This window comes from Chrysemys picta, chromosome 6 (genome assembly GCF_011386835.1).
Source record: "Chrysemys picta bellii isolate R12L10 chromosome 6, ASM1138683v2, whole genome shotgun sequence".
Classification (NCBI taxonomy): Eukaryota; Metazoa; Chordata; order Testudines; family Emydidae; genus Chrysemys; species Chrysemys picta.
In genome coordinates this window covers 98,320,894-98,335,915 of record NC_088796.1, presented here as the reverse complement: position 1 = coordinate 98,335,915, position 15,022 = coordinate 98,320,894, and the positions used below count along the sequence as shown (strand labels likewise).

Here is a 15,022-nt window from a genome sequence, read left to right as displayed (position 1 = left end):
CATTATTCTGAAGCTGAAGATATGTTTATAGCTTGCAGGATAAGCTGCCACAAACTAGCTTTGAGTCAGTCGTCAATGTCTGCTTTTAATGTAAAGCAAAATGAAATGCTGTTTTATTCTAAGTGTACTTGTATTAATTAATTTATGCCTTATTATGTGGTTTTGATTAGGAATAAATGGATGAAAGATTGTTTACTCACAGGCTTTTATTCTCCAATCAGATATGTAATAAGTACCTTAGAGCTGATGGTAGCTGAAGACTATATGATTGTTTACTTGAATGGAGCAACACCACGAAGAAAGATGCCTGGATTTGGCTGGATGAAAAAATGTTATCAGATGATTGATCGACGGTGAGCACTGTATATTTTCCTCCTTGACCACACACACTGTTTTAAATGCCATCCTTTAACACTTCTTATTATCGAGCCTGCTTTTATATTATTGATTGCATATAGTCTTTCTATGTGACATTTTTATTTTAAGAAGCTGAAGCATTTTTCTTTCCAATTTAGGTTAAGGAAGAATTTGAAATCATTTATAATCGTTCACCCTTCTTGGTTTATCAGAACTATTCTAGCAGTGACGCGACCTTTTATAAGGTATGTAATACACGTCAGTTTTATTTTCACTCAGTGTCCTTCAAAACATAGAAGCCCATGAATGGTCAGAAATGGCTTTAGCACAGAACTTGCTTGATCCTGATGACCTTCCACAGACGCATGCTTAATTTACAAGTCCCTGCACATCACTTCCCAGGGTCTGAAAGATGAAGTATGTATTCGGGTATTTGCAAAAACTTAATACACATGAACAACTGGAGTAATAAATTGCATACATCAGAGGCACACAATTGGACATCTGTATTTGTGTGTACAAGTGGGATGCTCATTTTTTTAAATGTTAAGGGTATCTTGGATCACCCCCGCACAAAGCCCAAGTGGGTGTTTTATTGAAATTTCTTAGTAAGAAAACTCCTGATGTAGATTACTTAATAACTTATTGTACAGTGGTCAAGCTCCTGATCGGCACTTAAAAAAAGCCAGAGAGCAATGACTGAGCAGCACATCCAGCCTGAAGATGAAAATGAAAACAGGCCTTTATCCTCAGTTTCCTTGTAAATTCTGGTTGAAACCATAGTAAAGAACAACATTGTCAGACACATAGAAGAACATAATTTGTTGGGGAAGAGTCAACATGGTTTTTGTAAAGGGAAATCATGCTTCACCAGTCTACTAGAATTCTTTGAGGGGGTCAACAAGCATGTGGACAAGGGGGATCCAGTGGATATAGTGTAGTTAGATTTTCAGAAAGCCTTTGACAAGGTCCCTCATCAAACACTCTTAAGCGAAGTAAGCAGTCATTGGATAAGAGGGAAGGTTCTCTCATGGATTGGTAACTGGCTAAAAGATAGGAAACAAAGGGTAGGAATAAATGGTCAGTTTTCAGAATGGAGAGAGGTAAATAGTGGTGTCCCGCTGGGGTCTGTACTGGGACCAGTCCTATTCAACATATTCATAAATGATCTGGAAAAAGGAGTAAACAGTGAGGTGGCAAAATTTGCAGATGATACAAAACTACTCAAGATAGTTAAATCCCAGGCAGACTGAGAAGAGCTACAAAAGTATCTCTCAAAACTGGGTGACTGGGCAACAACATGGCAGAAGAATTCAATGTTGATAAATGCAAAGTAATGCATATTAGAAAACATAATCCCAACTACACATATAAAATGATGGGGTCTAAATTTGCTGTTACCACTCAAGAAAGAGATCTTGGTGTCATTGTGAATAGTCCCCTGAAAACATCCAATCCATATGCAGAGGCAGTCAAAAAAGCAAACAGAATGTTGGGAAGATAGATAATAAGACAGAAAATATAATACTGCCTCTATATAAAGCCATGATACAGTACGCCCACATCTTGAATACTGCATGCACATATAGGTCGCCTCATCTCAAAAAAGATATACTGGAATTGGAAAAGGTTCAGAAAAGGGCAATGAAAATGATTAGGGGTATGGAATGGCTGCCGTATGAGGAGAGATTAATAAGACTGGAACTTTTCAGCTTGGAAAAAGAGATGACTAAGGGAGGATATGATAGAGGTCTATAAAATCATAATTGGTGTTGAGAAAGTAAATAAGGAAGTGTTATTTATTTCTTCTCATAACACAAGAAATAAGGATTACCCAGTGAAATTAATAGGCAGCAGGTTTAAAACAAATAAAAGGAAGTATTTTTTCACACAATGCACATTCAACCTGTGGAACTCCTTGCCAGAGGATGTTGTGAAGGCCAAGACTATAACAGGGTTCAAAAAAGAACTAGATACATTCATAGAGGATAGGTCCATCAATGGCTATTAGGCAGGATGGGCAGGGATGGTGTCCCTAGCCTCTGTTTGCCAGAAGCTGGGAATGGGTGAAAGGGGATGGATCACTTGATGATTACCTCTTCTGTTCATTCCCTCTGGGGCACCTGGCATTGGCCACTGTTGGCCCAGGATACTGGGCTAGATGGACCTTTGGTCTGAGCCAGTATGGCCATGTTATAATCAGGTAATCCCTCAGTGAGCACTCTCAACAAAAGGGAAGGCTCCATCCCCTATGTTTTCTTTAAGAGTGAGATTGTGAAGGGGGAAATGAAATCATCTGTGGCATTTCTGTGTTTCAGTTCGAAATTCAGCAGCAAGATCCAGTATGTTGGCACATTGGCAGAACTCAGTGATCTGATTCCAATGGAATATGTACACATACCAGAGAGTATTGTCAAGTAAGTGAAGCATAATAAGAAAGAATGTACTTATACTGGTGAAAAATGTTACCATCATCCAAGCAAGGTATTGTTATTTGGAAGCCTGAACTGTAACCAGATTTTGCTTCTAAATCCCATTTCACATGGAGTGACATGATTATTTATGATGTTTGGATTGGAGGGCTAATATTCAAAAGTCTATACGGGAGTTAGAAAACTTTTAATTTTATTAAGAATTATTAAGAGTCAGCACTAATTCAGCTGCACGAACAGGAGTGAGCCAATTCCAGTTTTGCCTGGTTCCACAAGAACTCCATCCCACTCTGAAGCAGTAAAGCATTCAGTCAAACACAAGAAAGAGTTATTATCTAATCAGAACAAACTCTTCATTCACTAATCATAACCTGAACGCAGGACAGGAAAGCTTAATCCTTTAATGAGTATCACAGTACATTTTGAATGATTGCTCTGCAGTTAAGTCTTACTGTGCTTTTTGTCTTTACTCTTACTGCATTTAGGATGGAAGCAATAATTCAAAGATAGCCAATTGATAAGATCACTATCTTTTGCATAGTGAAAGCCCTGGGGCTCACCTATTATCTTTTGTCAAATCATTGAAAATGGGAAACCGCAATTAACCTGGCGAGGAAACCATATTGCTTCCATAAGTAGTAGTGGGGCAAGCAAGGAAATAACTGCCCTGGTTAGAGGTGCTTGTGACATCTCTTAAAAAAAAAAAAAGGGTTCTTCACACTGGGGTGTACATACACTTCCCTTTGTGAAGATTTATTTTGCAAAGAAGGGGTCTTAGCACACTTCCTTTGCCTTGTTCAAAACCGGGTATGTCTGACACACAGAATTAAAAAATAATGCATGTCAGAGACAATGTAACTTTGCAATAATGATCCATAAAGAAACTATGATTGACTTCCAAGTTTTTTAATCTTACTAAATAATTTCAGCCTCTCCCTCATTTTCAGTTCTGCAGTAGGTGACAATCTGAGATGAGTATGGACGCTGTCCTATATTTCACAAGCTATTCAGTGTAGATGTCAGAGACGCATACAAAAATGCCTCAATCTATACCATAGATTTAACAAACAGCTTTCAATTGCATTTATAAAACATATGGATGCAGGGGGCAGGTAATGAGATATTTTGAGACATGCAAGCGCCTCAGATTCAATAGCTCTGGAAAGCATAGTGATACTGGTAAAGACAGTTCAGTGCTATTGAGGAAGGATGTTCTGGGGAGTAAGATTATGCACAGATAGAGGATATTTCATTGTCTGTGCAACTACTTTACTGACAGGATAAATGTGTTGATGCGGAGTAGTTATAATACTCAGCTGGCAGTTTTTGATCTGAAAAAGTTGAAATGGATTAATGTCCTAGAAATGCAAATGCTGTCTACAAATGTCCTCAACCCTTTCTCTTTTATTTTTTCTTTCTTTCCTTTCTCCTTCTGTACTTCATGGCATCTTTCTCGTCCCTCCCTCTTTGATCCTTTTTTAAGTCATTGTCATTCCCCTTGTCTTTTTTTCCCCCTCCCTACTTTTCCTGTACATGTTTCTGTAGCTGTACAAGGGGTGTGATCTGAGGGGCCAGGAGATGTATCTTGCATCCCAGGCTGTGAGTGCATATGCTGCTATCAGCAGCAAAAAGAGCAGTATACTGTGCTCCAGTTTGCTTCTTCCCTGCCTGCCATGAATAATCCTGCTCTGATTAGAAGAATTAATATAGCAGAGAATGCAACAGTTAGCATCCTGGTTCCTTTGTTGACTAGTGCAGGGTTTGCCCCTTAATCAATAACAAGTCTGCTGGATCCATGGACAAAAGATGGATTCATGCCAGTTTTTTTCTTGTTTTGTTTTTTAATTAGGAGGTGTTCAAAATAGATTAGGTTATTGTTTTGGGGTTTGGTTTGGTTTTTAATTGAGGACAACAGTGAAATAAAGTTTGCTCATTTTTCTACTTCTATATTATTTGAATTTATAGATGTTTCCCCTTCATTCACTTTTATCTTGTAAGGTATGATGAAGAGAAGTGTTTTAAGAGAAGAATGAGGTAAAACTCTTACTCTACAGCTCATGCTACTGTCCATAATGGAGTGAACATGTGTGAAACAGCCTTTCACACATAGGTGACCTCAACAGCTGATTGAGAGAGGTTTCCTGTGCATTTGCTTGTATGTAATTTCCTGACTTACTTCCCCCTTCGAGCTGTTGAGATCAGCCTCCTTTGCAACTAAAACCTACTAAACTGGAAAAATCCTTGACTTGGCCGAGGCTGCAGCTAATTTAATTGTATCTGGTAAAGCAATGGAATGTTTTCGGCTTCATACAGAGAGCATGCCTCAAACCCCTGCTACTTGTTTGTGTCTGCCTCCAGATAAGCTCAACAAGGAGTTACAGAGTAAAAGAGGGTAAAACTGAACAGGCAGAAATGACGCAATATTGAATAGAAGAACGCTAGGGACAGTGCAGAAAATGAAGGGACTATTTTAGAAGCATGTACCTTACTTGTTCTTGGCTTTGCTATTGCTCTGCTTCTCTCTTATGCTCTGCTTGCTTCTTCTTTGTTTCTTCTCGACATCAATAACTTTTACTCACGCAGACTGGATGAAGAGCTGAGGGAAGCATCAGAAACAGCTAAGTAAGACAGTTTTCAGCTAGCTGCTGGCATTACATTCATTTGCTTTACAGGAATGGATTGGGTGAAACCACATTATGTTTGCCACTGCAATGAGATCATCAGTGCTTCAGGGCTGAGCCCCGGTACCTCTAGGTTTGGCAGTCGACAGCCCCAGCACCTCTGGGCTTGCTGCATCAGTTATGAATGTAAAAAAAATAGCTTGAGCCCTGGCACCTAATTACTTGAGCCCCAGCACCTCTTTCATTACAAATTAAGCACTGCAAATCATAATCTGAATTACTGTATAAGGATGCCACATTTGAGAATCCATTTCCTCCTCTCTCACAAAGATTTTGCTGTTGACGTCAGTGAGTGCCTGACCAGCAGGGACATAGTTTTCTGTGATAAAAAAAAAGTTTCTCCAATAAAAAAAACCATAAAACCCCACATTTTTCTGTGATTAAAATGAAACGCTGAAGTTTAGCTTCCCTAGACACAATATATATAGGTATCAGTTGAAAACAATGGTTTATTGAACCCCGTTTATCTGGTCTAATTGGGACCAGGATCAGCCCCAGATGGCGGGGCTCAAGCTGTCAGCCCCGGTTTGGTTAATATGGAGAACCGGATCATGGAGCCTCAGATAAACAGGGTTCTGCTGTATATGTTTTTAGTTTTTCACAAAACGTAAAAACTAAAAGATTCTCTGTTAAAACGCAAATTCCACATTTTTCTGCGGCAAACTGATTTCTAGGATCCCTGCTGATCAGTCCTTTAGAGTAGTTCCTTAAGCACTCCACCTACCCCACTCATTAGATGACTTACTCCATTTACAGTATCCAGTGTGGACACTTTTCAGAAACAAAAAATTACACTGATTTACTCAGTTAAAGTGGGCCATGATGTAGTCAAATTGCCAGATGGGTTGACTGACATACCTTCAACGGGGTACACAGTAAATCAGTGGTTCAGCTGGGGATCAGACCCTAGTATCCTTCTGGTTCCCATGCCTTTGCTTTGACCCTAAGACACACTCAGACAGTATGGAAGAAGAGCACTGTAGAAATCCCTAGATAGAGACACACAACACTTCACTTTCACCAAGTTATGGGTAATGAGAGTGGATACTATGATGACAGAAACTTTTAAAATGTGGCCAGTTCCAGATTTTATCTGGGATAAAGCAATTTTGCAGTGTTATGGGGCAAATGAGTCTTGAATTAACTGCATGAGCTTTAGCCAGCACAGCCTTAAAATACAATCCTGGTTTTCCATTGCAGATTCATAACTATAGATGGCTCAACACTGCCATTTTTGAAGAAGTTAAAATTTATCAAAGACATTAATTCAAATTGCCCTTTAGATGATTAAACTGTTATTCCAGTGCTACACCAAAAGATAGATTATAGTGTATTTTTTTTGTAAAGTATATTTTTTCTGTGCACATTAGTCATAAGGTCTCTGAAGAAGGGGGTTGCATCTGCAGGTCCTATCTGACTTCTTTCCCTACTTTTTTGGAACCAGCCACTGTTTTTGAAGATTCTCTTCAGTCTCCTTCTTTTGCTTTATGCAGTTTACATTTTCAGCCATGCAGTTTTGTGTCTGTTGTATTGATTCCTGATGCCTCCTCATTTGTGGTCAGACATTCCCATCAAATTCTTTTGAGAATTCAGCCTATATAGCCACAGAAGAGAAAGGAGACGTAAAAAATCCAAAATACTTGTATTCACCTTATATACACCAGCTGTTAGTCCTGGAGAAACTTGACTGACTCACATTTAAATCTCCCTTGTAAACAGCAAATATCTGACATTTGTGGGCATGTGACATCAGGGATTTACCTAGACACCTAAAAACAGGGACAGAAGAAGAACACGGTGAGACGTGGGACTGCATCCATTCTATTCAAAACATCCTTCTGTGGGCTGTCAGCATTCTGAATGTGCCAAATAAATCAGGATACCTGAGAAGGAACACTGCATGGGAGAAAATTCCTATCTTGTTAATAACCTTTCCTGTGTAGGTTGCAAATTATAGCACAGGAAGTGCAGGGTGGGACTGGAGAGGCACGTGGGGACATTATTGTTAGGTGTACAGAGTCTGTTTGTAGTACGTCCCATCCACAGTCAAATATGTTCTAAGGAAATAGCCATAAAAAGACTCCTCTGCGTTAATCAGTGTAATGTCATACACACTGAACTGTTACATTCATGTTAACATTGTTTTATGTTATTGCCCAATCACCAGTACTCACTACAGTTAGTTACATCCCAAAATATAATTTCATATTTTAAAAGAGAGAGAAATGCAGAGAAAATGTTTACTGCTGCCTATTTTCTCTTGAACCCAGAACTAGCTGCCTCTCAAATGAGCCGGAAATGACTTCTATGGAGCAGGAGTAAGAATTCACAACTAATGAAAATTATATTGTGATGTTATGACCATGCAGTTTGACTTTGAGGGCTAGGTAAACTCCATATAGTTTTTTGCAAAACCAAATGCTTTTCAATTTTCTTTTCAAGAGCCTAATCCAGGGTGTTCAAACAGAAAAAATGGTGTTTCATTGCTGCACTCAAGATGATTGAATTGTACGTATTTATAATGCAGTGGAGTTTTAAATGTTCTAGCTGCTTTCCAAACAGAGGCAAACACAGTCCTTGTCCTGATGACTGTACAGGTTAAAAAACAAAGACATATGGCGGGTGGGGTGGGGGGGAAAGATATAAAGTGATCAGAGCGATGAAGGGCACATGTCTCACTAGTTTGTTTTTCAGTGGCACATTCCAAGCTTCTGCTTCAAAGCTCATTGAAGTAAATGGGAGTCATTCCATTTATTTTAATGAGCTCTGGATCAGGCTCTAAATTCCCTTCTTTTCTTGATGTCCTTCACAGCAATCCCTGACTTCATTTCCAGTGTGTTTATGCCCCTCCTTCCCAAAATTGGACTTTGGGTAATGGGAGTAAGGGGAGCAGTTCAGTAATCAGTCACAGTTGTTAACATTGAGGCAGTATTTTGGCACATGGCTCCTAAAGCCACCTCATAACCGAAGCAGACGAGCAGAGGGTAAGACTGCTGCCCATCCCGTGTTACTGTAAAAGTGTGTAAGGCATGTAAGGTTCTTTCTTGCATTACCAATTCCTGTCATTGATAGCAGCCAGTGATGGACAGCAGGTTCCACAGAGCTGCTATGTGCCCCACCTGCACAGGTGGGCGGGAAGGGGTGCATTATGAGTAGACCCTTAGCTATACCCACCCAGTGCACTGGGCTGTGTAGCAGTGTGTTATAATACTGCACCAAGGATAGACCCAGCACAGTTTAATACCTTCCCCAGAGCACAGGGAAGCCCAGGATGGAGGTTGGGACACTCAGGGTCACAATGTCCCCTTCAGACTGCTCCAGGGGCAGCACAACAGCTGCTGCCCGGTACTTAAGGCGAATTATAACATCACGATCTTGTCTAGAACGAGTTGGAAATGTGCCAACAGGGAATAATGGGACTTTTCATTATTGTCACTGAGTTTTTTTATTCAGCTGTATAATTCGGGGAAAATATAGATTCTACTTTTAAAATAACCACTTGGGCCATGCAAGAATTTTTTGTGAAATTTCAGTTAAAATTCTGCAAATTCATTTTGGGTAGCTTCATGGTCCCACAATGTTGCTTTTCAATGAAGTTTTACAATGTTTCATTGTGAAAACCAATCTTTATTGAAAGAAAATTCCAAATTTTAAAGGGTTTTCTCCCAAAAATGTCAATTTTAAAAATTAAAATCAAGAAAATGGAAAATTTTTCCAAAATTAAAAAAAATGCAAAAAAAAATTATGAAGATGTTAGTGTAGATATAAATACTTTGTACAGTTCCATTGACTTCCAGTACCTATCAGCTGTTGAACCATTTACCCCAACATTGCTTTCACTGTTTCACTTTGGACTAATTATACATATCAAAATATTGTATTAAGCTGATTTTAAATCACATCAAACAAAAAATGGGTCTCTACTGTACAAAACAGCACTCCCTAGGTGTTAATTCCTAATTCTGGAAGCAGTGTAGCATTACTGATTCATTGAAAAATTCTGTTCTGGTAGTAGCACAATTATAAATAAGCAAGCAGATAGGACTCTGACTTCCCGTGGAGAACTGATATGTGGAATAAGGAGGAAGCATTTTTATATAGTCACTTTTCAGAATAAAACTGTACTTTAAACTGTCTCAAGGTCATACCTGGTATCTGTGGCAGAACCAAGAATAGAACCCTGGCATGCAGGCCTGTCCACCTATTAAAATGCATGCACATATTTTTTTCTCCCCCAGGCATAGGATACCTTGTTAAGACTTAGACTTTGTCTATACTACCACTTTTGTCAGTAAAACTTTTGTCGGCCATGGATGAGAAAAAACACCGCCCTGACCGACATATGTTTCACCGGTGAAAGTGCTGGTGTGGACAGTGCTATGGTGGCAGGAGAGGTTCTCCTGCTGACATAGCTAACACTGCTCATTGAGTGTGGTTTAATTATGCTGGCAGGAGAGCTCTCTCCTGCCAGCAAAGAGCGGCTACACAGGAGATCTTACAGCTACACAACTGTAGCAGTATAGCTGTGCCGCTGTAAGGTTTGTAGTGTAGACATAGCCTCAGTCTTGAAGCTCTGTGGAAGGAAAAAAAAAAAAAGTGTACTACTACCAAAACAGATTTTAAAAATAATCATGGGGTTTGACAAAAAAAACAAAAAATGTTATGGCATCACCAATTTTTCTGTTTTCCACAAAAGCAAAAGATTGTTTTTGCAGCAAAAAAATGACAGTTCATCAATGAGAACATCGAATTTTCATTGGGTCTAAGGTGTGAACATTTGGGATGAATTCTGAGCTGAACTCTTGCTATTTCTCATGCCAAAAAAATGTGTGTCCATTTTCCAAAATGGCAAAAATTCACCCTTGTTCATAATCATAAATTCTTGCAAAAATCAGTTTTCACCTATAAACACCCTCTCATTGACATTGATAGGATATTGAACAGATTTGTGCAAAGCTTTCTGCTGAAACCTCTCTGGAGTCTGCCCAGACCCTTAGCTTGTTGTGGTTTTTTTCTTTATATCCATTTGCAAGGCTTTTGTCTGGTGGTGTGCTCTCATGTTTTCTGTTTTGTGGTTTGAATGACAACTTTCTTTTTTTTCCCTTTAAACCAAGTATTCAGTACGCTGAAGCATTTTGCATGTTTTAAAAACAATACTGATCCTGTGGGAACATAAATATGCAGTGTGCCTCCAGGAGAGCTTTACAGCAGCTCTGTATTCTACAAAGAAAAATAATGATCTAATGTGGTGGTAGCTCCTTATTCTAAAGAATACCAATGAAACTGGGGGATGGATTCATTGAAGGCATAATGGGGAGATATTTTCCAGATTTTTAATTTTAACTAATAAATGCTACTCTTATTACAATTAGAAACAGCATCGCTTACAGACAGGTGTGTTGCTGATTACTGGTGCCCTGATTCTCTTCTCCATTTGCAAAGATAGAGGGGAGCAAAGCTGTGTGGGATGGAAACAGGGACATGGAAGGAATGAACAAGAGCTTCACAGAATACTTCTCACATTCCAAATCTATGACGCTCCCTTCCTAAAGAACACTGCAGGGCCAGGGCACAACCAGAGGTTGGGTAGGGGGCACATTCAGGGGGTAGGAGGATGGGTTGGATATGGGGAACTTCTGCTGTCCATGGTAGGTCTCTCAGGGACCCAAGAGAATTCTCATTCACCAGCCATACAGGAGTTAATGGTGGTAGAAGCATCCATTCCAGGGGTTCTGTGCCTGCCTTTCAGAGGAAGAAATGTATACAAAGGGCGTAGCCAAAGGCTGCAGCAGAAAGCATGGCAGGGGAAAGTCCACCCTTGCAATGAACCTTGCTGTATTTTTAGAGATCAAAGCCTTTTAAAAATATATTTATGGAAAATGGCACATAGAGGTACAGTAGACATTAATGCATTTCAGCATGGAGAAAACACTGGCCTTCTACAAATATTGACATTTGGGAATAACCATTAGTCTAGACATTTCTTCATTTTCATGGCAGAAACTTCCATAAATAATGTCTCCATATTATTCCTTTAAGGAATCTAGCTCTCTGCTTTAAAATGATATAGTGCAAATACATCTCTACCCCAATAGAACGCTGTCCTCGGGAACCAAAAAATCTTATCGCGTTATAGCTGAAACCGCATTATATCGAACTTGCTTTGATCCACCGGAGTGCGCGGCTCTGCCACACCCCAGAGCACTGCTTTACCATGTTATATCTGAATTAGTGTTATATCGGGTCACGTTATATCGGGGTAGAGGTGTATAAATCTACATTCATTTCCATTTTTAAGTATATAATTAACTCCACATAGTATATCTAAGATTTCAGTAATCAACGTGCTCGAGCAAATGGATGAGTTGCCCATCTGTGCTGGCAGGATATTGTGTGTCTGCATTGCAAGTTTATTTTAAATTCCAGTAAATATGACCACATTGCTGCCAGTGCCTCTTTGAGATGGATGGCAAAAATGTGTTTCTGGATACATCCTTAATGAAGCCATTGTGTAGCCTAGTTCCCCCTCTCCCCCCCACCCCCACACACACACTTAGGGTCCAATTCTACTCCTACCTCAATCAAAGAGAATTTGGCAATTGACAACAAAGGGAGCAGCATCAGGCCTTTAATTTTTCCATATTAAGTAGAAGCAAGAGAGGGCCCAAAGGGACTGTCTAAACTAAGTATTTAACACTGGAGCATTGAAGTCAATGAGAGTGCTCAGCACACTGCAGGACTGGAACCTCAAGACTGGGAAAAGAAGTAGCAATGTGTTGCATAGCATTGACTTATTGTTTTGTTTATTTTAAAGACTTGATGTGACGCTGCAAAAAGAAAAACCCTAACTTCCAGGCACTTGAAGAAGAGGGGTTGTCTGGATCTGTCTCCCTGACACAGAAGGCCATGGAGGAAGGGACAGTTTGGTTCATTTCCTTTAGTTTTATTATTAGCTCTGTGCTGTTCAGAATTTCTGAAGAAAGCTAAGGGCCCGACCCTGTTGCCATAGAGGCTGCAGGCTTTGGTTCTCACTTTGTAGATTAACTTCAGCAGTATCATTTGCAATAAGAAAATAGATTTAATTTAGCATTGTTTTATGTAACTGTGTATATTTTTAATTTAAAAATATCAGAGTTAACCAACAATGTGTGCCTCATGGGTAATTCAGTGGAACCCTCACAATGGAGTAGTTATGTTTTGTCTTCAGTATTTTAACATTTACGCCTAGCTTAACAAAGTGGTATTATTACAATAAACACTTAGCTTAGTTTGTTTCACAGACTAGCTATAACACTACTGTTTAAAATACTTCTAGAGATGCTGCATATTTTTCTCTGACTGTGTTGATACCTCTTGCTGTCTGTGAAACGCTACTTGTTCAGGTTGTGCTACTGATAACATTACATAATCATTTGCTTGGCCAGAGAGAAGTCTAATTTTTTAATAAATATTTGAGTCATTAAAGAGATTTCTCAGAGAAAATAACTAATTGAAAATTTTATTTTAGTAATTGAGTTCAGTGTTTTTATTTTTTAATGTCAGTCTTTTTTTAAAAGTGATTAATCCTCTAAATGATTATCTCATGACCTAACAGTGTTGAAAAAATTAAAAAACGCAAACTCAGTATATCTAAAACTGTGATAATTCAAAATGGCATCTTTAGCTCAAGTAATACAGGCTGATTATTCCATGTTTGTAGTATTAACATAGAAAATCCTCAAAGTGCTAGATAAAATATACAAATCCATAGCGTGGTGCCATGATCATTAAATGCTGATATCAAAATATTCTGAGAGTATATTTTATATTAGTAAAATAATGATTGAAAAGCAATTTGAGTTATGTAGCAAGAATACCCACCAGAAAATAACACCCCCCCCCCAAAAAATAACATTTATTCACAGCTGCTATACCACATTCTGGTATGTAAGACACTACAACATGGCCGTGTGATAAACATGGGAAATACTTGGTGTGGTGGTTATGGGTAAATGTTGATTTTTTCTAATGGTGACCACTGTATTTGCATAACAGAATGCAGGGCCATCCTTAGGATTTATGGGGCCCTATGCAGTATTATTAAACTAGTGCCCCTATGCCCGACGGTAGCCCGGGCTCGCATGTGTATTTTAGGTAAGGGTGGTCTTTTGAAGGATTTATTTAAAAAACTATATGTCTGAAGATCCAAGTATTTAAGGCTAAAGATGAATACTCAGACTGTGCATCTAAAAATCTATGCAAGGATTTTTTAGAGATGTGATTTTATAATCTTCAGCAACACACTAATGAACTATTTTTAAAACAAATTTTAAACTAAAGTCCTATAGACTAACATGTTCTGAGTAAAGTAAATATTACAGTAATGCACAACTGTTTTTGTCAGTAAATTCAGAAACTGATAGTATATACCTGGAGGTTGGCAAATGCCTGTTAAATGGCTTCATTACCACTTGTATGGCTCTTTAACAGTTTCGATGTTGTGCTAATAGGTCTGGCAGGCTTTTTCACTTTTAAGTACTAGATCCCCTCTGGAGGAAGTATCAGAGGGGTAGCCGTGTTAGTCTGGATCTGTAAAAAGCAACAGAGAGTCCTGTGGCACCTTTAAGACTAACAGATGTATTGGAGCATAAGCTTTCGTGGGTGAATGCCCACTTCGTCGGATGCATGTAATGGAAATTTCCAGGTAATCTCCAGACTGATTCTTGCCAGCATATTTATACCTGCCCCTGGAAATTTCCATTACATGCATCCGACGAAGTGGGCATTCACCCACGAAAGCTTATGCTCCAATACATCTGTTAGTCTTAAAGGTGCCACAGGACTCTCTGTTGCTTTCCTCTGGAGGAAGACTCACCAGGCTGCAGCAGCCTGCAGTGGTGGGAGCCTGCAGGAAGGGTCAGAACAGGGATAGGAAGAGGCGCGAGGGTGGACACTAAGACCCGGGGGTGCCCCAAATTTTCGGGCGCCCTACGCAGCTGCGTATGCTGGTTATGCCTGAGGGCGGGCCTGACAGAATGTAATTGATAACCAAATTCATTCTACTTGTCTCTTTCAAACATGAGAGTCTGGTAGTAGATGTATAGATCTTTTGGGGTGCCTGTAGGAATCACACAGTTTGGAATAAACATGGTTCACCACTAAGAGTCACTGTTATGCCCCAAAATTACAGCTGCACTGATTTGGCTGAAAACAATTCTGGATGCTTTGTTCATCTCACAGCTTTTATGTGAATTAATTCTCAGCATCCTGTATTACTAATTAACAGAAGAGAGGATCACTAGACAAAGAGAGCAAACAAGTTAGTCAGGACCGAAATGATGTGAGAATTGTTCTTAGTAAAATCTAAAGTAAGAACAGAATCTGATTTGTTTTTGTCCTATAGCAAAATAAAATCTACATTTTTGTTTTAAAGTGAGCACATCTCAGTCTCTGTAGATTATTCTCTTGTATCAATAATGAGTCATACTGCAAACAAGAGACTGAATATCATTGTGTGCCCATTTGTTCAGCTACTCTAATGCAGACTAAGTGGCAGAAGGACAAGTGTTGCCA

General features: G+C 39.2%; 1 protein-coding gene across 10 annotated transcripts in view; it reads left to right on the top strand.

Annotated features, from left to right (window-relative positions):
- PRUNE2 (prune homolog 2 with BCH domain) overlaps positions 1 to 14,040 on the top strand; it is a 183,153-nt gene extending 169,113 nt beyond the window's left edge. For 3 of the 10 annotated variants that reach the window (XM_042850573.2, XM_005297792.5, XM_042850567.2), the window contains exons 14-20: positions 222 to 353; positions 516 to 602; positions 2,676 to 2,774; positions 4,788 to 4,823; positions 5,373 to 5,411; positions 7,741 to 7,788; positions 12,285 to 12,461. In XM_042850573.2, the coding sequence (XP_042706507.2) occupies positions 222 to 353; positions 516 to 602; positions 2,676 to 2,774; positions 4,788 to 4,823; positions 5,373 to 5,411; positions 7,741 to 7,788; positions 12,285 to 12,318 (475 nt within the window). In that variant the 3' untranslated portion in view covers positions 12,319 to 12,461. Of the gene's footprint in view, positions 1 to 221; positions 354 to 515; positions 603 to 2,675; positions 2,775 to 4,334; positions 4,389 to 4,787; positions 4,824 to 5,372; positions 5,424 to 7,740; positions 7,789 to 12,284 lie in introns of those variants that run through there. The other 7 variants (XR_006174479.2, XM_042850568.2, XM_042850570.2 and 4 more) reach the window with 7 other exon arrangements.
- The last annotated feature ends 982 nt before the right edge of the window (positions 14,041 to 15,022 follow it).